The sequence below is a fragment of the Sceloporus occidentalis genome, unplaced genomic scaffold (assembly GCF_023333645.1).
Source record: "Sceloporus occidentalis isolate IW3139 unplaced genomic scaffold, rSceOcc1.0.p SCAF_43, whole genome shotgun sequence".
NCBI lineage: Eukaryota > Metazoa > Chordata > Lepidosauria > Squamata > Phrynosomatidae > Sceloporus > Sceloporus occidentalis.
In genome coordinates this window covers 5,154,515-5,178,264 of record NW_028317023.1, presented here as the reverse complement: position 1 = coordinate 5,178,264, position 23,750 = coordinate 5,154,515, and the positions used below count along the sequence as shown (strand labels likewise).

Here is a 23,750-nt window from a genome sequence, read left to right as displayed (position 1 = left end):
CAAATGATAAGTCGTCATTTCCTCAACTGTATTAAAATGAAAATAACAAGACATTTACAAAGCTGGGAAATGTTTGATAATGAAAACTCCGGTGCTCCTCAGATGAAATCTTATTCAAACAGATTAGCACCAAAAAAAACACAGTATTTTTTTTTTTTTAAGTATCTTGAAATTATTTTTTCTCTATATTTCCATATAAGTGCCACACCTTCATTAACCTGGCTGACCCATCTTAATGTTTTTTTTCTTCTTTCTATCAGGGTATGTACATTAAATCCACGTATGATGGACTTCATGTGATTACTGGAACAACAGAAAATGTAAGTAAGGAATAAAAAATCCAAATCCCGAGTGGCATAACTAGGCCACCTTTATGTATTCTCATAGGCATACACAGGCAATGTTAGATTCTTACTCTACTTCGCATCTTGGTGGTTTAGTATGAAAGTGGACCGGTTAAGCTTTTAAGGTGGCCTGAAAGGGGTGGTTGGAACCATATCCCCCATCCCACTCCCATACTAAGATACTGCCATACCTGGGAGCTCTCAGGGTTTGACCCGGAGATTGCCGGGTGAGCGCTGCTCCTCCAGTTCTCCGGATCAAGACCGGAATCCACCGGGTCGCGGGAGCGGGGTCTTGACACACCCGGGTCCCCGCCCATTTTTTCCTTTAAATGGGGATGTTTCCCGCTGCCGTCAGCAGGAACTCCCATTTACGTCAGCGGGACCGCCCGCCGACGTCAGTGTGCAGTGCTGGACGCGTCTCGCAAGCAAGGCTCTGGGTAGCCAGAGCCCAGAAGTATAGATACTGCCCCAGAGGCAAGTCAATATGCCGTTCAGCAATAAAACCACTTTTCACTCTGAAATTATTTGATCATTGCAAGAGAATTTGTAACTGCAGAATCTACAAATGTTTATATTTTCATATCAAGCATTGTTGAAAAATACTTGTTTGTATGTAATCATTTGTACAATTGTAAGCTGATATAAGAGTCATAATTGCTTATTTTGTAGTCTCCTGCTGATCGATGTAAGAAGATCCATGCAGGGGATGAAGTGATCCAAGTGAACCATCAAACTGTGGTATGTATGCGGCATTTCAACCATTGGCATCTGGATATTTAAAGCATGCATTAAAAGCTTTGCAAGATATGCACCGTTATACAAGCCCATCTGTAGAGCATTGCCCTGCTGTGTGTGTACTGGCTCATTATTGCTGATAGAACGATAAATATTTAATAAGGTGATGCAATGTTTGTGAATCAGTTGTGTGACATTCATTGCATGAAATGAAACTATTTGCTGGGCTAAAAAGGAGAGGTTTTGGGTTTAGGTATATGGCTATACAGTATCTTCACCAGGATCCCCTCATGTTGCTTTTCATACTTTCTATGCTGTCCAAAGAACGATGAAATGTCTACTCCTCCTTCCGCTTAATCGTGATCGCAGTACCATCTACAGCCTGAGCTGTGCGCTTCCCTGCAAAGGTGGTGATCACATGTAAACGAGAGAGTAGCTTGATTAAAAAACACGTCGTCCTCAGCATTGTTCAGATGCTGATGATTCAAGAAAAGTCTGAACACTTGAACTTACACCGAACATGTTTCAGCTATACATTAAGTAAACACATAAATCGTCTCTGCAGGCTGATTAGCACTTCTTTGTCATGTAAGTGCTATGTAGTAGAAGTTATGGTAGTCACTGATGACCTACAAGACTTATTTTCTTTTCTTAATGCACAGCTGGAGTATTGTGAAAGTAAACTCTTAGTGTAGTATGAAACCACAAGGCCACTTGTTATACCTGATATAGGAATGACTCGGCTACTGTGTATGAGAGTTTCATATATAACATATTATTCATAGGGAAAATATACTGTAAGCACCCAAGAGCAGGACCCGCATCTCTTCTCGTACCACTATGCCAGTTTAATGTTGTTACTAATTTTAATGTTATTTTTTATTTAGTATTTTCCATTCATAGTGCTACAGAAGCTGCTAGCGCTCTATTAATAAGATGGGTAAGACGGGTCACACTAACCCTGTGTACGTTACTGTTGTGTTAGGAAGAAGGAAAACGGCAAGAAAATTACCTTGCTACCATTTTTTCATATCCCGAACACCGGCTACACCAAACCTCCTCATCTGCCTACATCTAAAAAACTAAATAAGGCAGACCTACCACTGTTCCACTTAGACAAAACCCCTTTAATGGTTTAATCAAATAAAACATTAAATTGAGATAATAAAATTTTACAGTGCTGAGAACTATTTATTATCCCATTAAAGGTGAAATTATTAGTTTCATAAAATGAAATAGAATAAGCTTAAACCATAGCATAGGATCTAATTAATTAGTCTCCTAAATTGTGATTTAACTAAATCTTCATATGTAGAGGAGAATCTCCATATGAGAAAAATAGGGGGGGGGGGACAGCACAAGTTTTGTAGAAGTTTTTTTTGGGGTCTTTGGCAACAATCTGCTGGTGCTGGTTTTTTTGTCACATGATCGGGCCTGGAGCTGGAGGGGTGGGAGGGAAGTTGACGGGTAGCGGTAGTGTCCAAATACCCCTCCCTTGCCCAGATTAAAAACTGAAAAACCCGTTTTGATATAGTCGTGCCATAGATAAGTATATATCAGTGAGAGATGTGACTCTGGTTGCTAGATCTAACAGACTGCTTTGTAGGTTGTTTCAAGTACATGACTTAGTCCTTTTGAGTCTCAGCAGTAAGGTTTCTCCTTTGTCAGACGCAGTATGTAACATTGCCACCCTCTCTGTGTTGTTAGCCCAGTCGCTCATCCGTATGACTTCTTCCAAAGGATTAATTATGTTGAGCTTCATGTTTAGTAATATTAGTAAAATGGTCTGTGTTTCGTTAGTGTTCTTTAAGGTTTTGTCGGTTCCCCTGATAGCTCACTGTCAGATAGCGGATGATGAGAGACTTGTATAATTTACAACCATTAGCTGGCTAAAATGGAAAGGAGTCTTTCGTGTCTGCTTGAAGTAAATTGTAGAATGCTGTGGGCGTGCAAACTTCTTGAATACACAGCTCTAAGTTTAGCATCTATAAAACAAGGGTCCGTGTTGCTATATTGTGTTAATATCGGGCAGACGTGGTTAGATATAAAATGAATATTGTGGCATTTTGGTGCTTCTTCTGTATCTGTTAGGTAAGCTGATTACCTGTACTTGTGTCAGGTCTACATATCATTACTTTAATGTAGCTTTAATGCTTTTTGAATTGGTAAAGTTATTAAAGGTCACTCAAGCCATCATGTGTACTTTAAAGTGTATGATAGCTGAGAGGTTCCTTTTTAATCTACATGGTGTCCCTTTTGGGAAAGGCTGTCAGGGACATTAAACTGTCTCTTTAAGTCGATCCCTCTATTTGTTTTTTTTTTATAAATGTGTATATGTGTAATAAAATGCACCTGTAAAAATGTTTTATTATTACATGACTATAATATGCTTGATTGAGTCATTCACCAAGTAATTACTGGATTTGGTTTAACTGCAGCTATATTGGCATAACCCTTAAAACCTTCTTTATCAGCTTTTGTCACATTAATAATAATAATTAGTAATAATGTGCTTTACTGCTTTGTTTACTTCTCTGTCCCCACAAGGCTTCTTGAAAAATAAGTCTTTTTGTACCATGAATTTGTAACATTAAAATTGCTAAATTGATTACGTGCACTGATCTGTAACACATTATGGTTATTGAAGTAGCATTGAAGATAATGCAATTTTGCAATTCTATTTCTTTAACTTTTAATATTTCAACTAATTTACATATTTTGTAGGGGGACAGCTAGTGTTTGCCCATATGTCATTGTTGGTACTTAAAATTAATAATACGCTTGGGTGAATTGTTTAGTTTTTACTTTTCTTTTTTTCCCTCAAAAAATTATTTTTACTATTTTATAATATGGTAAATGTGTTTTTTTTTTTCTTTAATTGAGTAGCTTGTGAATGTCTTGTACATCAGTTTACCGTCAGAAAATGTATCCTCTCAACTGTATCTACCGACAGCTAGTAATATAATTTTATGATGTATGTAGTAGTGCATTTTTTGAGTGTATATGAGGGCTTCTTTGGTGGAGCACCGGAAGGTTATGTCACGCTGGTGCTCCACCATAGAAGCCCGGTGTAAGTGCCGGCAGCAGAGATTGTCTACGCACATTGCGCAGACATCCACCGGCTGCTGGAGAAGAACAGGTCCCCTGCAGCACTGTGGGGATCTGGATCCTAACCCTGCTGCTTGCCCGCAGCAGGGCTAAATGAAAAAAAAAACACCCACCCGGCACCTGGAGCTGCATGTCTCGGGCGATACGAATTGCGCATTCCCTGTGATAAACCCTGATTATAGGCCGCACCCCCATTTTTAAGACTTAAAAGGGGGGGGAGTGCGGCCTATATTCGGGCAAATACGGTATTTTATTAAATGAGCTACTCTAATGAAAGAATATTTTTTTATAATTTCATCTTTTAGTGCCAAGTCAGTTAAAATTACCTTTCTTCCTGTGTGTGAATGTGAGCATAATACTGACTGCTTGTTTGCTTAATGGAACTAAACCATGTAAACATAGAATTTGACAGCAGAAGAACCATTTGGTACATCTAGTCTAATTTCCTCTGTGGCAAATCGGTTATTACCGTATTTGCTCGATTATAAGACGAGGTTTTTTTCATGCTCTGGAAAAATACCCCTCGTCTTCTAATCGGGGTCGTCTTCTAATCAGACCTCAAATAGAGGTCTGATTATGAGACTAAGATCCAGATCCCCCGCACCGCTGCCGGGGACCTGGATCCTCCTGTCTTCCCCCCCCCCCCCCCCCCCCCCGGTGCGGGGAACTCTGATCTCTGACAGCCGGGGAAGGTATCCGCGACGGACGCAGACAAACCCCCGCTGCCAACTCCACCTCCTTCCGGCTGCAGCGGAAGGAGACGTCAACCCGCTGCCTCGGCAATACAGCAGGAAATTGGAAGCACCGGTAAGTAAGTGTGTGTGTGTGTGTTAAATGGGGGCATAGGGCATTTCTGGAATGCCTTATACCCCTATATGCCACTCTGGCACTTAGGGGGTTAAAAGGCATATTATGGGGCAGAGTGGCATATAGGGAGGTAGGAGGCAGAGTGGCGTTAAGGGGGCATTTAATAGAGCACTCTGCCTCCTGAAATGCCTTATACCTCCCTATATGCCACTCTGCCCCATAATATGCCTTTTAACCCCCTAAATGCCAGAGTGGCATATAGGGGTATAAGGCATTTCTGGAGGCAGAGTGCTCTATACAATGCCTTTTAACTCCCTTAATGCCACTCTGCCTCCTGGAATGCCTTATACCTCCCTATATGCCACTCTGCCCCATAATATGCATTTTAACCCCCTAAATGCCAGAATGGGATATAGGGGTATAAGGCATTTCTGGAGGCAGAGTGGCACATAGGGAGTCAAAAGGCATACCATGGGGCACAGTGGCATATATGGAGGGTTAAAAGGCATATCATGGGCCACAGTGCCATATTGGTGTGGCAAGCCTGGGGGCAGATGTGCGTAACTAGGGGACAGGTTGGAAAATACAAGGAAATAAAAACAAAAAAAATATTTTTCTCAATCATAGCTTTTATTTAAAAAAATAGTTTACATGAATTAACATTTACTGGTAAAACTTTTTTCCTTTAGGGTCGTCTTATATTTTTTTTTTTTACATTCAGATTTTGGGGGGTCGTTTTAGAATCAGGGTCTTCTTATAATCGAGCAAATATGGTACTTCCCCTTTAAACAGACATGTGGTTCTGGGACGGGGTTGTCTGTGTTTTGTCAACTATGATCAAAAATATCCATAGACACGGCCTCCTGAATCTTAATTTACTACTGATACATTTTATGTTGCTTTTTTATTTAAAGAATTTACAAATCTGGTGAGCAATTCCCTTTACTATAATATTTTGATTCAGCCTTAGATGATTGAATGATGATCGTTTGGATGCAAGGAAAAAGGGAATTGAGTACAATGTGTATTTCATCTTAAGGCAACTATAAATGTATTTGTAAAGAAGGGTTGGTGGATTTTGTTCACATTACTGTGTTAACTTTGGAAGTGTGTTCTGCATGTGTAATAATAGATTAAGCAGTTGCTCAAATTTTACTTGAGCTACATTTTGTTGAATGATGGCAATTTTAATCATCCTGATTAGCAAGGGACATTAGCTTAACCTTCCAACAAACGGATTTTCACAAGCAGTATAGAGGATTGATGCTTAGAATAACTTTGTCTGCGTTATGGTGTGAACACTAAACACACTAGACAAAAACCACAAAAGACTTTGCCCATTTGGCTGTACACTTTCCCTTTGGCAGGATGCTTGTGTCTTTTGAAGTGTGTCATACACAAAACAAGGATAATCCCAGTTGACTTTACTTAGTTATGCTTGTTTGACATCAAAGAAGGATGATTTCTGAATGGAGAAAGTAGCTCAGACAATGCAGTATGTAGTACAGTGTTACTGGACATTAATGATTTAATCATACCTGGGAGCATTATAAATGAGCTGACATCCCTTTTCTTATTGTAATGACTTTTTAATGATGGCAACCAAGTGGTCCTAGTGATGTCCCTTTTATAAAATGCAGGAAGTAAAGACGTTCTGAATTGGATCACCAGTATTCATGTAACTCTAAAACTTGTACACACCATTGAGAAGAGCATAGTTTGAATGCCTCAACAGGAATGTCATTTTGGGGCACAGTACATGCTTAACACCTGGACCCTCTTGCCCCTCCCATGGCTCCACCCATCACTCCACCTTAAGATCCCCCAAGTCCTACCTTTTGCCTCACCCATCACTCAACAGGGACAAGTATAGGGTTAGTGGCAGCTGTGTGCAGTATTTAATGAAGCCCAACTCGCAAACATATACTGACGCACAAACTCTCATTAACATCATACGCTAACACTCCCACACGCATGCTAACACACATACATTCATGCTAACACCAAACACTTACACACTCTAACACCATACTGTAATGCACACATGCTAACATCATATACAGGCATGCTTACCCCATACACTAATACACTCTCTAACACTACAAGTGGTTGTACACCTTCATGGTAATTCCATACAGTATCACACACATCATATGCACGCACAGGCTAAGACCACACTCTTATATACAAGCACAGACTATCCAATAATATACACTAACACACACCCACTGACTCTTAACACTATACATTATATATATCTATATATATATATACACACACACACACACACACACACACCGCTGCCTCCCTACTCAATGGGGTAGCAACAAATGCGTGGATGCGTGGCGGACACCCAAGCTCCTTCTATAAACACTGTAAAAAAAACACATACACACACTAACATAGTACCAGACTTACACATACTAACATACTTAAACACAAAAACTAACATATGTATTTTTAGCAGAATTAAAAATATAAAACTAGATTTTTTTTTTATATGAGATTATAAAACTTTTGAACTGTTTGAAAAATTCTAAATGACTGATATTTTTTGTATTGACAACATACTTTTTTTTTTTTTTCTTTTCTTCAACCATGCACTACAATTTTGAAGTACACTTTCCAGATCAAAGATTTTTGACAAACCTTTGATATAAGAATAAGCTTCAGAGCCTAGAATTGCCTGGATGCACACTTAAACAAATTCGAATTGCATGAGCCATTCATGTTTTGCTATTGCATAGGTTCTATTAGATTTTGTTTCATGTATATATTAGTCTGCCGGTGCCACCTTTTCATAATAATAAATAATCTCTTTTGAGTTGTTACAGAAGCACCTGCTTTTTCATTAGGTTATTGTTCTTTTTCGGTTTCCACCATATGTGCTTGAAGGAATAAGCTGGTCACATAATGACAACAGTTACATAGTAAGGGCTATACCTGGGTCTCCTGCCACTGTTTTTAGTTAATCGGCAACTAAAACTTATGAGATAAAATAATGACTGAATCCAACTGTTCGTGTTCTTTTTTTTTGTTTGTTTCATGCTCTATTTTATTTAAATGTTTTGCTTGGTGCGTTGCAAATACAAAGGTGTAGGTAAAACATTTTCATTCTCCTTTATGTCCCATGATCCTTGAATTCCACTAGTGTCAATTGGTCAAGCAACAAGTTGCAGTAAGCTGCCTGGGTTTTAACACGAGCATCTAGCACTACTACTGTTACATATTTTTGTGATTTAAAAAAATATTAATTTTATTATTAATCATTCAATACAGAAATGTATAGCTATCTAACGTTTAAAAAAAATAACAGCTAAAAGTGCTTCTCTATCTTTGGAGCTTTAAGTCTACGGAGCCCACTCACAGGCTTACTCACTTCTAATTGAAAAGCAAATGAAGAAAATGATTAAATACCATATGTTTTGGTGTTAGTTATACTGTCCTATAAAGTTTATTTTCGCGAGAGCAGGTAGAGATGTAGGCCTAATGAAGCCTACTGAGACCTTGTGGTATTATAACAAAAAAGATTGACATTGAAAAGTATTTTTTGCAGATACCTTGTTGCCGGCCAAGTCGAGCCTTATTGTTCTCATGAGTTTCTCTGGCTCTTGTTTGTTCAGTATAATATTTTCCTATTAAGAATATTTTAAGAAGGGTTTGCCCAAATATTTGGAAGATGGAGTACTCGCTATACGATGTAATTTTGAATTATGCACATGCATTATGCCAAGACCACGTAGCTCCTGTCTGTAGGGAAATAACACAGGGAAACAGAAAGGTAAGGCACATTTGGTTTATGATTACAGATGCAGTGAGGTTATTTCTTTTCAGCTCAGTTTGTGCATGTGTTAGCTCATTTTCAGCAGATTAACATCTAAGCATAGTTGTTAGAATGCCACAGAGGAGGCCTCGCTTATTTTCCCAGCATCTATGAACCAGCACAGTCTGTACGGAGCACTTTCTGAAGGTACATTTTAGAAGAGAGGCAATGTTTGGGTACACAACTTGGACAGATGAGATTTGTTATGGATCTTGAAGGCCTTGTTGGCATTTTCAGTCGCAACATAGTTTATACAGTGTACTACAGTTAGGTAAGATGTAGGGTCACGCTGTGTTCAAGCCCAATGTTTGCCTTTGCTATGTGATTGGTGGAATCCGCTTGATGCCTTTTTTGGTTTAAATCTGAATATATTCTAAAATAGGTTAATGCAGTCTCATTATATAATATGTTATATATTGTGTTTGAATATGAGAAGGGATGTATTACAAACATGACTATTTAAGTTTAACACAAATCATGCTGAAATTGTCAAATAATTGATCATGCGATACACATTTACTGTCCAAGCTGCAGATGTCTGAAAAGCTCAATGGAGAGAAGACATTGCTTGATAGCTTGCCATCAGTGGTGCAAGCTTGGATTGTCTCCTATAGAACATTCATCCTCATGAGTAAAATAGTGATCCTATTAAGATAAACCATAGGACTCATAGAAACCCAATCGGTAAAAAGCTTTCTTATATTAGGCAAACCGTACTTATATTAAAAGTAAGATTAACACAACCATTATCTTAAGGGAGAGAATAAAAAAGCCAACTAAGTTATCTTTGGACAATGAGGATCTCGCAACAAGAATGGCTCTGCCCTACAGGACAGAGAATGATTGCTTTAGGAAGTGAACATCACAAGGTAAGTCAGTTGGCTTTTTTAATATAATCACTTAAGATGACTATTGTACAAACCTATAACAAAAGTTTGCTTTACATGTGTTTTAAGACTCTCTCATTAAGTATATAGATGTAATACCCATGTGTGTATCTTATAGAAATATAAACAGAATGACGAAAAGACCATATATCCTTTACATTGATGTGACAATGAATGCTTATTTTTTAATGCCATGGATAGTTAAATTGACACTCTAGCCATCATATGCACTTCAATGCATGTGAAAGCTAGATGGTCAATTCTGCAGAATACCCCTATATGTATTTGCCCCCCCCCCCCGTTAAATGGCTAGCGGGAGATGTGTTCGGTCGAACGTATCTCCTTGCACGTGATATACTTTCGTCCAGTGTTGGCTCTGGGAACTCCACGTGCCGGGGTCTAAACCATGTGCACATGTGTGGAAAGTGCTCCCATTGATTTGCTGCTTCATGCGGCTAATCAGTGCCAAGAATAGCTGGACCATGGTGGATTAGGGCGGCTGCATCTTCTGTGTCTGGTAAGTGCCTGAAATTATTTTTGTTTTGGAAGAATACTATAATAAGCATTCTTCTATATTGGGGGGGTGTCAGGGATATTAAAGTAAAGAAATATATTTTGCTTGTACAATGATGGTCCTCATGTCATAGTATTTTCACATGAGGTTATCTCTGCTTATATGTTCCTTTTCTTCATTATCTGCCTTATCGGAAAGCAGTATTTTGTTTGGCTAAATTAAAAAAAAAATATCTAAATTAGTTCCGGATGTAAAAGCAAAAGGTACTGGCATAACAGAATGTTTGTGGTGTTTGAATGGTAATATATAGATAACAGTGTGAGGGCTTAATGATCTGGACAGTAACATCACAACTGTTCTTTAATAGCGACTAATAAGGTCATGATGTAGCTACATGTTCTATTATAGTTAGTTTAAAAAGCTCTAGAAGTGACACTTCGGAACATGCTACATCATACATTGTAGATTATTAAATCTTTTTGCAACGTTGTCACAACATATTATCCATAATATATATTTTTACAATGTCCATGTGTTTGATGATGTCACTCAATAATCAGGAAGCTAAACTGATTTTCCTGTATTGGGTCCTCTCCAAACTTTTAAAGATCATTAAGTAATATAATAAAGAATTTGTCTGCATTACAGTGATTTTTTTTTTTTAAGTACTTTTTATTCCTGTGTAGTCATACAAATTTAGTTTCCTTGGCAGGGATTACCTAGAGCATGCTTTGCTGATTTGTAAAATCTCGGGCAACTATGTTTAAACGTCTGCTCTTCTCAGCATTTGGAAAGAGTAAGCCGGTAATTATTGCAGCTCATCCATTATATGACATTGTTTTCCGTCCTGCTTCCTACCTAAGTTAGAGGCATTTTTTTTTCTGGCCATTTATTTCCTAACATTAAATGTAGCTGTCAGATTTACAGATCATGTACAAGCAGTCCAAGAACCTTTACCTAAGGTGTTGCCAAATGTTAATCCTCCCCCATAGTTCTGCCAAATGCTCCAATACCTTTAAAATCACTCTAACCCCATGACAAATCACACCTTTCTGTTCCTTTTTGCTTGAAATAACAGAACAGCACCTGCATGATGTTGCTTTTCTCTTTAACGCGTGTTCTTCCGATGGACTTGGGAAAGCTTTACAAATTATATGTCTAGAGAGAATTATATACTGTATAATGCATTGGTTTGTCTGTGAGTTCTTGTAACTTTTTTCTTCTATGGCACATTGTACCCAATTGAATAATACAGTCTTTGTGAAAGGTTTCATAATTCCGTGTTGAATAATATATTCAACTGAATAATAGAATCTATGTGAAAATTTTCATCATTCCCAATTATCTGACCTCCTGAAAATTGCTGGATTATAACCTTGGCCAGCCTGGCTTCGATCTAGCCATTTTCCACGTACATTTTTTTGTATGTGTGTGTGTATATAGCATTGTAGGATGTAGGGCTACTGTTGTAGAGAGGGCTGCCATTAAATAAGATGGCAGCTCTGTTGCCTCATTAAAACTTTAAATCCAGTTATTAGTTGATGGGGGAAAAAATGAGAACGGAATTCAGTCTCTTTTCAGTTTCTAATATTTATATTTATTAAAACTGGGGGGCTCTGGACATTTGTGCAATTTTGTAAAGGAATAAAATATTTTGTTTTTCCCAAATCATTATTATAGTGATACGTGCAAACACTCCCAGTTTAGTTTGTAACCTACAGTTAGTAGACTTATGGAACAACAAAAAACATATACTCTCTCCCGCGAAGCTATTTCTAACCCAATTAGACAATCCTCTTTTAATCTGGTTCCCAAAACTGTGATGCATATTCATGAGAGGTATTAAAGATTTACATAAACCCACCGTTTTACCACTTGTGTTGAATATTTAAAAACCACAGTCAAACTAATACGGCAGAATTCATTGTTTTGGCTTTTTAATCTGCGGTCATAAAATATCAAGTCCCCTATTTAGCTAAAATAAAACCTGAAATATAACCAAGACGAGGCAAAGTTATTTTGTTTGAGATGTGAGCGTGCATTTTACGTTTACAATGGTATGCGTGGCTTTAACCTGTGCATATCCAGGGAATATTTTGTAAACTAGAAGTAGTAAAGCAGGTATAATAGATGTTTATCCTACAAAGTGCTGGTAGATTAGGTCGGATGGCCTCCATTTTACAGGCACAGGATAATATTATTATTATTATTATTATTATTATTATTGACATTCTTTCTAACATAAGGTAATTCATGTTCAACATCATAAATTAAGCATCCAGAGTGTTCATCTGCGTACATTAGTTCTTAATGTTCAAGGACATTAGTGATTATAAGCTTTTGTGTAAAACAAGTTTAAGGTACTTGCCACACCAGCATGATTGCTGAGGATAACGTCCATCTAATGAAGTTGATCGGTATGACCTTTCAGAACATGGAAGAGACTGCCAATAATTATGATGTGCAGAATGTTTATTTACTACATTGTCAATGCATTGTCCACATTGGGAAAATAACAAAATATTGCACCAATTCCTTCCAAATGTGTTACTAACCACAGATATAAGCTGATTTACTTATGATTGGCGTTAATAAGGATTCACAGTAATTGGGGTAGTTCTATCTGGCATGTTACACCAGTGGAAACAATCTTTTTATATGGATACACAGCTTGCTAACCTCGCAAAAATGATCATAGAAACGTTCACATTGGTTGATATCGGCAATCCTATTTCATACTCACATCTAAGCACACCTTCCAAGTGTTCTGGATCAGTGCCTCACGCTGTTTGAAGGTGTGCTTGTGTGTGCGTATGAAATAAGATTGCAGCTCCTTATTTCATACGCATTTTATACGATCCTCTTTGGGATTCAAGTCCTTTTAGTCCTGTAACTTTAACGCAGGGGCGTACCTAGAGTATTTGGCACCTGGGGCGGATCCTGTATGTGGCACCCCCCCCCCCCACACACACTTATAAAAACTGCATAGCTTCTACCGTTATATACCGGCGCAGACACTGAAGGTGGTACAGCATTACTGTTATCATTATATACTGAGGCAGACATTGACGGTGGTACAGCATAACACTTATCACTATATACTGAGGCAGACATTGACGGTGGTACAGCATAACACCTATCACTATATACTGAGGCAGACATTGACGGTTGTACAGCATATATATATATATGATTGTTAACAGCAATCACATTCCTATCATGCCCAGGCATACCCAGATTCCAGGATGGTACTCCCAGACTTGGCATGATAGGAGTATGATTTCCTTATCTAACCCTTCTCACTCCCTTCTGCCATATCTACCCCGTCTCACTCCCTTCTCCCTATCTACCCCTCCTAACTATCTACCCCTCCTAACTATCTACCCTGTCCCTCTTTGAAGTTCACTTACCTTTCAGGAGTCCTGTGGTGGGGGTGCAAGGCCTCTGTCTCCCAGCTCTGCCACTGTATGGAACAGTATAGAGTGATGGGAGTTATGATGTACCTTAGGGCATAATTATATAATGAAAAATACATTGGAAATGGTACAGCATAACACCCATCACTCTCACACACTTACCAAGCCACACATATACCAAGTCACACATATACCAATCCAATCCACACATATACCAATCCACTCTCACTGTCACTGTCACTGAATGCTTTCCTACCTTTCCTCTTTTCTCCTTACAGCTCCTTTTTCTCCTCTTCACTCCTCTTATTCAGTTCTTCTGTCTTCTTCTGGTTCAGAGGGCACGGACGGCGGTGGGCGCCGGGATCTGACAACAGCACAGCAGCTGTTGCCGCGCGGATTCTTGAACCGGCTTAAAATCACTCAAGGGAGCCGGAGGTCTGTTAAAGACCTCCGATATCGCTCCCTTGCGAGCCTGCTCCTCCGACGGCGGACATTACTGTCCGTCTCTGGAGGGGTGCCGGCAAGTTGGCACCCTCCCTGATGAGCGGCACCCGGTGCGGACCGCCCCGCCCCCCGCTAGGTACGCTACTGCTTTAATGTCAACGTTAAGGGTATTATAGCTGATAACCACTGCTACTGTACATTTGCAATGCGCTGTTGTTTAATCATTGGGCTGGCATTCCTGCATGTCCACCTAGCTTCAAATGGTGGACATTTAAATGTATATTAAATACCATACATGTCTCTTCTATAGAAAATATACCAATCAATAATTATGATTTTTTTTATTGGTCAGAATCATTTCTGTAACAATTTATAGTATGGGTACAAATCATTCCCAAACAAGACACTGCGTATCCCTGGTACTAAAGAGAGAAATACGATTGTTTTCTGTGGACGTCTTTAGTGTTGTTTAACAGTTTCCACAGCATGAGCATCTGTTGTAAAACCACTAGAGATAATCATTATTAATTACTTGGCTGATTGAAAAAATTGCCATATTGGAGCATTTCATGAAGGATTTTCTATGCAGATACCGGTGTGCACGTGATTGCCATACAATCGTTCATTTGTTGGTAGCAGGGGGTACTGTGGCCGAACATGCTGATGGAAAATGAAAATTTGTATTCTCCGCAGGAGTAATTTCTTCAATTGATAGGCAAGAGAAGCAAAAATTAGACTTACTCAGGTACTGAATGAGACATTGGTATTCACCGGTTCTCTTTTCGCAGTGAAGCATGACATTGTTGTAACATCAGGAGCTGTAAGCGATACAACAAGAAAACAAAAATGTGAGATGTTTTGTTATTTTATGTGCACATATAAAGTTAAGATAGGCTTGGATATGGAGATGTTTCCTATGCACTCATAGCCACTGGGACATAAAGACCCAGTTAACATGCATCGTGTAGCAGAGATGGGTATCGTGTATCTCTGTAAATATCCCTGTGAATAGTAAAGGATGTCTGTGCCGGAGAGGAGATGGTAAAGTTCCTTTTACTTGTTCTGGGTGTGTAGGACTTTACAACCCGTTGAATTAGCAGTTATCGAGTTACTCTTCCTGTCATTGTCAGTAGGGGAGAGAGATACAGCGTCCAAATCACTCCTTGAAAGACCTCCTGTTCAGCTTAATGTTTTTTAACTTTAATGTTTTTTTCCTTTTCTCTTTCTAATGAGTTATATTTAATTCTTGTCTAATCCAGAATTTCTACTCATTTTTCTTGTTTGTTTTTTTGTCCCTTATTTCATATTTTTAATTATGTTGATGTCAACCTGTTAATGATAATATCATCTGCCATTAACAAAGACCTCCTCCTTTTAGATATAGTTGGGGCATTATTTTTTTGTTGTTGCATTTACCACCTTATCACTTGGTCTTCTAATACCGAGGCTTTGGTTAGGTTATGATTAATAGTTCAGCTGTTTGCAGTCTCAGTAAAGCTTTTTAAAAGAAAATTGTGGAAAATCTGAAATATGAATTTATATATATATATATATATATATATATATATATATATGAAAATATTTTTTAAAGGGACAATACTGTATATTGGTAAATGGCATAGGATTGTTGAATAAATGATGTTTGAAATAAACCAGAGAGACAGGACGGATTTGGCAGGAGGGTAATGCAAAGGAAAAGTAATATAAGATATGAAAGAACTAGGTCAAATGAGCATGTGAAAAAAAGAAATATCGGTCTGGAAGTTTAGCTGCATCTATGAGTGGGATTGTGATAATAATTCTTGTGTTATTGCATTAACCATAACCATGATATGTATTGAGGCATTTAAAGCTATTAGAAAGCGCCAAGTGCTGCCAGACTGGGAATTCTATCTGTTGATGAGATATGTCAATGAGAAATTTTATAAGAAAAGGATTTGATGATTTACCTGTCCTCACCTCCTTTCCCTTACTGGTATTTAACTTTCCTGAACTGTTCATTTTTCATTGAAGCTCATTTAGTGAAGGGCGGTTTTGCAGTTGACTTTGCAGGAGATCCGTAGTTTCAGCTTGGTTATTTCATTGTGCGTTATTAAGGATAATGGGTTGGTTCTGCATAGTTCAGTGGGTGAGGAGAGTAATCTCCCCATGTTAACTATGCATTAGCGCAAAGCTGCCCAGGATGTATTTCTGGCGTAACTTTTAGGAATGTGTGGTTGGCTTTTGAAGACGTCGTCTGTTTTGGGTAATTACTTGTTCTATATTTTTCACTGCCCAACTACATTATACCATTATAACATATTACCCTTATTAGAGTGAAAATGTGAAATGTTACTCTTCATTTCCTCCTTTATTCTCCTGCTTGGAATACAAAGAGACATTTTGACTTAGTCATCTGCGGAAAAAGAACTGAATCTCGATTATATGTTGCAGATTATCTCCTGGTGTGGAATTGTGATTTTGAGTAGTCTTGAGTGGCACTGAGAATGTGGAGACCGTATAATGAATACATTATTCTCACAATGGGTGAGACATGAGCTGAGTCAAAGTCATGCCAAAACCAATCCAACTTGTTCTCCAGAGACACAGTTTCTTACACAGGTCCAGAAAGATTCTGCAAGGTCCTGTGAAGGGCAAGCAAGCACTTAAGTCTGGTTGACCTCCATACCATTCACCCAATTTCAGATTACTCGCAGATAGCAGAGAACGCATTCCTTTCGCTTGTTTTTTACGTGTATAAGTGAACACTCAGCTAAAGAGAACCTTTTAGAAACATTAGATTCTTAAGGCACTTTATGCTCAGATTTGTACTTTAGCAATAGCTGTAAGAAGATTGCATTTACAGCAGTTAGAGAGCTCTTAAGGAATGTTATTTATATCTGCATTTATGTTTTCCTCACCTTACAGTTTATAGAATTATACAGGCCTGTGTTATTTATTTGAAAGCATATGAACACAGTTTGATATATTGCTAGGGTCAGAAATGAACAGAAATTGTCTAGTGTAATACGTAATTATTACGGTCAAATGAATGTTTACCATAGCTTTTTTTTTTTTTTTGCTAATGACTCAAACTGTTTGATCTTGGATACTGCTTGATAAAATAAACATGGAGGTCGACAAGCCTTTGATTTTATACGTGTTCACTTTCTTGGCTGTATTTTTGGTGTAACGAATAGCATGTGAAGAAAAAAGACAGTACATTGTTGAAAAGTGTACTGTGATGAGTACTTTGATGGTGTGACGTAAGGATACAGCCCCAGTATTGGAGTAATGTAGTGAATAAATTATTCTATAACTTAAAGTAATTGATTCCCATTGAGTGCATACAATGTTAGGGACATATGACAATTTAAAAGCATGGGGATCTTGACATATGTTTCTTCCATGTCTGCATATGTTCTGTCAGTTTAAGGCCACACTCAACCCCCTTTAATACCTTTAATCAACCTTCAAACTTTTAAAAATGGGTCCCAATAGGTTTTGTAGCGAGGCAGTTCCAATGTAAAACAGGTAGTAAGAGACACCGTGTTACTATTGATATTTGATTGGTGCCATCCACGCACACACCTGGGAACTTTTCTGGGTGTGTTAATATAACAATCTCCCATGTTTAGATTTAATATTGTTTAAAACAAAGATTCATAAATATATGACATTAAACATGGAAATAGGTGTGAGTATGTTTTAATTTTGTTTTTTTATTTGTACTGGTCTGAATTTTTGAACTTATTTTGAAAGCATGAAAAATATTGCAACATGCTTTGAATGTTCAACATGGCATGAGATGCATGCTTGACCATCACACTTTCTTGCTTAAATGCTATTTTCATTTTGTATACAAAATTACTGTATTATGAAAACGGTATTACTCTACATTGCTTCATGTGCTCACGTAACACACAGCTGGGTGCACAATAAATTTAAATTGTGTGCACTGTAGCTTTAAAGGCCATAACGTGTTGACATGAAATGGCTTTTACACCATGTTGTGTATTTTTAGAGAGATGTAATGTTACATAATGTTATAAATGTTCTTCCTATAACATAGTAGGATTGTGTAAAATACAATTTAATTGAGATTGCTAGCATGTTTGCTATGTTTTGCATCAAACACGTAACAAATTGTGCAAATGTAATTTATTTCTAACTCAAACTCAAATTTTCTTTAAATTAATAAAAATTTTATTGTGGTTTAAAAGTATGTCAAGTAATCTACTCTTGAAAGCAATGTTGCCCGTATCTCCATACCTGAGAACTCTCTGGGTTTGACCCGGAGTCTCTGGGTGAAGTGCTGCTTTCCCGGGTCTCAGGTCGGTCTCTTTCTTCGGGCATGGGAGCGGCATTTGACCGTGTTCTATTCCCCTCCTTCTCTCCACTTACATAAGGCTCACAAAGCCACTTCCCAAGAGGGAAAGCTCCAGGTAGCCTACGCTGGAGAGCTACCAAGCATGAGTACATGCTCTTGGGTATTGTTTTTTAATGGTAAGGTATCTTCTATCCTTAGAACTGTCTAGACAGAGAAGGCTGTTTGTAACCTAGCCACATAATTTTGGAATATGATTTGCCTATTAAACAAGAATGTTTTACATTGGCAAGCCTCATATTAAGGATGACATTTTCAAAAATATACTGAATGTTGAATTCCTTATTGCTGATCTTCTTTTCAGCTTTATTTTGCGTAAAATGTAGTTAGTATTGTTAGTTGGTGTCAAAAATGAAACTGACCCAGTTTGCTTTTCACAAGTCACTCCACCTGCATCCCAGCCACTCTCCCAATACCTATGACATTTCTGGTATCCAATGAAGATATTTTTCTGGAAATATAGGGTACTATTATGGCTAATGTTACATAAAAGGGGGGACAAGGCATTGGAAAACAAGAACAAATTGTCAATGTTATTTTAATATGTTAACTTTCATTATATTGTAAAAAACAAAAACAAACTAAAATCTACACTTAATTTCTTGAACCCCACATTATGCTGTTCAGTACCATACAATAATCCATGTAATTATGGCTACAGAATAAAATAAAGAATACCCTTTTGCCAACTATCTCAGGTTCCCTGATGTAAAGTAGTTCTAAACTTGCAAGCCAAATGTCTCTAAATCACTGATTGCAAAACATAAATGAACAAACTAAAAACATTAGATAGATCTCCATTAAATAGCCCCTTCTCAACACTTTTTTATGTTTCAGTTCTCATATTCAAACAGAAATATTGTAATGATCATGCAATCATAGAACATATCAATGGAGGACATTTGCATTTCCTGAATCTGCCTACACCTGCCAATTATAGAAACAGCGATCATCCATATCACCTCTTTTATTCCCCCTTTCTTTATCAAAGGGGGGATCATTACTTTATGACTACAATGCCTCAATTTTATTGTAATAATTTTGCTGGTTACCAGGTGGGGTGGCAGTTGAAAAATTTGGTGAATGCACTACGAGAGGACCCGAGTGGTGTTATCTTAACTTTGAAAAAGCGACCTCAGAGCATGCTAACCTCAGCTCCAGCTTTACTGAAAAATATGAGATGGAAACCTCTTGCTCTGCAGGTAATAAAAGCTTAACCATAAGTCATACACCATCATTTTAGCCATAGGTGGTCTCTGCAATGCTTAAAATGTGCCTCATCTCAGCAGCATACAGTCTAAATGTGACTTTCAAGGTCACTTGTATGGCAAACTTGGCAGCCGTGCCACACTTGGACAACTTGTGTAGTATTTATCTAGCTGATTTCCTAAATTGGATAGCCAGAGATACTATACCGTCGAATAAATAGGAAATAAGCATGCATTTAATTACTGGATTACTAGATAATTATATATATAAAAAAATACTAATATAATAAATCTACATGTTCTACAAACGAATTGTGGCAAATATCTGAAGTGCTGCTGCATGAGAGGTCCACATTAATAAATAGAATAGCAAGTATGACATTTTCAATAGATTTTAATTATACATTTATTCTAGTAGTTTGCATATTTCGCCAAACTATAATTGAATCATAATGAGTGTCCTCTTATTTTTTTAGTGGTATGATGATGAAATGAAAACTTATTCCTGGACACGTTTATCAGTAAGCATCTCAAGTTACTAGCTTTTTAGTGAAGCATGAAAGCGATTTTGAATTGTTTCTTTTACTTTTTAATGTTATCCTTGCTTTTTTGTTGGTTGAAAAACTGCACTGTGGTAGCAATTTTAGTCCTGGCCAGAATTAATAACCATAGTTGAGTTCAGGTGATAGAACTGTTCGTCCTTAAGAAAGTTTTTCTTTAGTCTTGTTTATTGCTGGACCCATAGACGTTTGAAAGCTATCTTCTATGTTCATTCTGCTTTTCCATCTCTTATATGAAAACAATACATATTTAGCAGTTTGGTTTTGTTTGTTTGATTGCTAAATAATGAAGTGTCAGTGTAAACCTTAATTTCAAAACTGACTAAGTGCTTAGTTATTGATTATAATTGAAAGCAGTACTAGGTACCCCCCAGGAATAATAGGTAAGTGGCACTCAAGTTAGCACCCATCAAATACATTTTGTAAACTTGTAATTTTAAAGCTTATGATGAAGCACCTAGCGCAAAGCGGTTTATGCTTTTCTCAATCCATAACAGCAAAGTTTACAGAATGTATTTGATGGCAGTGAACTTGAGTGCTGCTTACCTATATTCCTGGTGTGTACTTGCTTGGAGGGTTTGGATCTGGCCCCTGGAGAGCTGCAGAGCACCAGCTTTCTTTCTTTGAGGAGTAAGAGACTTATTGCGAGTAAAGACGCATGGCTTTTGAAAGTTTAAGCAGTGCCGGGTACTAGACATTGCCTTTTAATTGAAAAATCTGTCTTAGTATTTGTTTCCACTGGAAATTTCAAATTTTTGCCTATTTTTACATTCGTTTTGTAGTAACGTACAGAAAGTGTGAACGATAAAACAGACCTGATTTAGACTAATGCTTCCCAATATATATTTGACTGTCTATGGCCCTTGCTATCAGATTGAAGTTAACAAAATGCAAGGATTCAGAGACTGCAGTTGTTTAGAAAGGGTTAAACGCGCATTTATAAGGCACTGGGTTCCACTAAACCTTTTGTCAGAGCCACAAGGAGAGGTAAAAGCAGGTTTTTGCTGCCAAACTCTGTTTAAGAACTTTAGAACATAAATTTGCTTTGTCTAGAGTTTGCCTAGAAGCCCATAGATGCAACTCAAGAGTTCTGAAAAGTCAAAATGGAAGCTTTTAGGTAACATGGGTTATATCTAGTGAAAAAACAAATACTGCATTCCACAATATGAGCCTGGACAAGCACAGTGATGTCAGAGACTTTGGTGCACCAGACCCTGAACATTGTCATTATTGATAGAATCATTGTTTCTATTTTGTAATAGAGAATTCTACAGGAGACTATCTGGCCATAAGCTGAGGAGCAATTGGGTCTTGCAGCATGACTTGGAAAAACACATAGGCAAGTTTTTATAAGAATGGTCAATGGACAAGAGATTTAAGGTTCAGGAATCAAAATCCAGATCTGAACGTCACAGAGGAGTGAAAACAAGTAGTTCATGCTTAAAAATGTCACAAAGCAGAAAATCAGACCACAACTGTAATGTCTGACCATATTTGAAAAATTAGCAACTTTTGTGTTCCGAAGCCTGAAAATGTTACATCCTGAGCAAAGTCATTTTTCTGTGTTAAATCCATTTTTTCAGAAGGTACCTTTTCTTTGAAAATCATTAATAGGACGTTTAAAAATTCGACATGTAAAGTACCGGTATTATGTCATATAACCCCATTGTATAGAGATGCCTGAAAATATATATATATTAATTTCCTCTAAATTACCATATTTGCTCGATTATAAGACGAGGTTTTTTCCAGAGCAAATGCTCTGAAAAATACCCCTCGTCTTATAATCAGGGTCGTCTTATAATCAGACCTCAAATAGGTCTGACTATGAGACTAAGATCCAGATCCCCCGCAGCGATGCAGGGGACCTGGATCCTCCTGTGTATGCCCCCCCCAACTTACCGGTGCATCTGAGTCCCCGGTGCTTAGTCCGGGCAGCGTGTAGAGCTCTACGCGAATTGCGTAGACAACTTCCGCTGCAGAGGACGTTGTCTACGGGAATCGGGTAGAGCTCTACACGCTGCCCGGACTAAGCACCGGGGACTCAGATGCAGGGGACCTGGATCCTCCCCCCCAACTTACCGGTGCATTTGAGTCCCCGGTGCTTAGTCTGGGCAGCATGTAGAGCTCAAGCGGAAGTTGTCTACGCGAATCGCGTAGAGCTCTACACGCTGCCCGGACTAAGCACCGGGGACTCAGAAGCACCGGTAAGTTTGGAGGAGGGAGTGTTAAACGGGGGGCATAAGGCATTTCTGGAGGCAGAGTGCTCTGTGAAATGCCTTTTAACCCCTTTAATGCCACTCTGCCTTCAGAAATGCTTTTTAACCCTCTATACGCCACTCTGCCTCCTGAAATGCCTTATACCTCCCTATATGCCACTCTGCCGCATAATATGCCTTTTAACCCCCTAAATGCCAGAGTGGCATATAGGGGAATAAGGCGATTCTGGAGGCAGAGTGGCACATATGGGGTCAAAAGACATATCATGGGGCACAGTGGCATATAGAGGGTTAAAAGGCATATCATGGGGCACAGTGGCATTTAGAGGGTTAAAAGGCATATCATGGGGCACAGTGGCATATATGGGGTATAAGGCATTTCTGGGGCAGAGTGGCTAGCCTTGGGGCAGATGTGCATAACTGGGGGGGGGGGACAGGTTGTAAAAAAAGGAAATAAAAACAAAATTATTTTTCTCAATCATAGCTTTTATTAACAAACAATTGTTCACATAGTTTACATGAATTAACATTTACTGATGAAACTTTTTTCCTATAGGGTCGTCTTAAATTCAGGCTTTTTCTTTTTTTCCTAAATTAATATTCAGATTTTGGGGGGTCGTCTTATAATCGAGCAAATACGGTAAATCATTTTGCTTAGTGGTGTTAACGTACCACATTGTGTTTAGGGTAACTTTGAAATGGCTCTGTTCGTTAAACCCCATGAGTGGCAAACTTATGTTGCTGGGGTTGAAACCTGTTTTTGCAGAAAAGTTGTCTTGAAGTTTATTTTACCACAATATTCCTTTCCTATCAGCACATCAATAAATGTGAAGGTATTTAGTGTCCCAAGCATAGTCGATATGTAATCTCTGTTCTTGGCCCTCCAGCTAACATACAGGTTAATAATGGAGTTTTTATTTTATTTAATATTACATTTAAAATATGTTAATTGCTGGCTTTTATTGCCAATGGCTGATTAAAATAACCCATAACTATCAGAGTGAATTCATCTTATAAGATTTATGTACCTGAACTTGCTTAGTCTGTATGTATTATTGATTACTTTACTGATTGCTGCTGACCAGAAGTAGAAGACACTTGTCTTTATGGTGGATTAATTAACCCACCGGGACTTAGCTTTTCATTGTAAAACCAACACCCTTCCCCACTCATTTTATTAAATTAGCAAGTCTGCTGACAATAAATGGGTAATGTTCTAAGTCATGCCAAGTATGGTGCCTTGCCTGGTCTAACCTTTGTCATTTAAGAGCGCACTCGAAAGGATGGAGATGGGAAAGGTAAAAATTAGAAAATACGGA

The 23,750-nt window shown here is 38.1% G+C and overlaps 1 protein-coding gene across 2 annotated transcripts in view; it reads left to right on the top strand.

The window, feature by feature from the left end:
- LOC149289752 (connector enhancer of kinase suppressor of ras 2-like) overlaps positions 1–23,750 on the top strand; it is a 141,449-nt gene that overhangs the window by 59,553 nt on the left and 58,146 nt on the right. For both annotated transcript variants that reach the window (XM_089490196.1, XM_089490195.1), the window contains exons 7-9: positions 261–320; positions 1,014–1,082; positions 19,500–19,646. In XM_089490196.1, the coding sequence (XP_089346322.1) occupies positions 261–320; positions 1,014–1,082; positions 19,500–19,646 (276 nt within the window). The remainder of the gene's footprint in view (positions 1–260; positions 321–1,013; positions 1,083–19,499; positions 19,647–23,750) is intronic.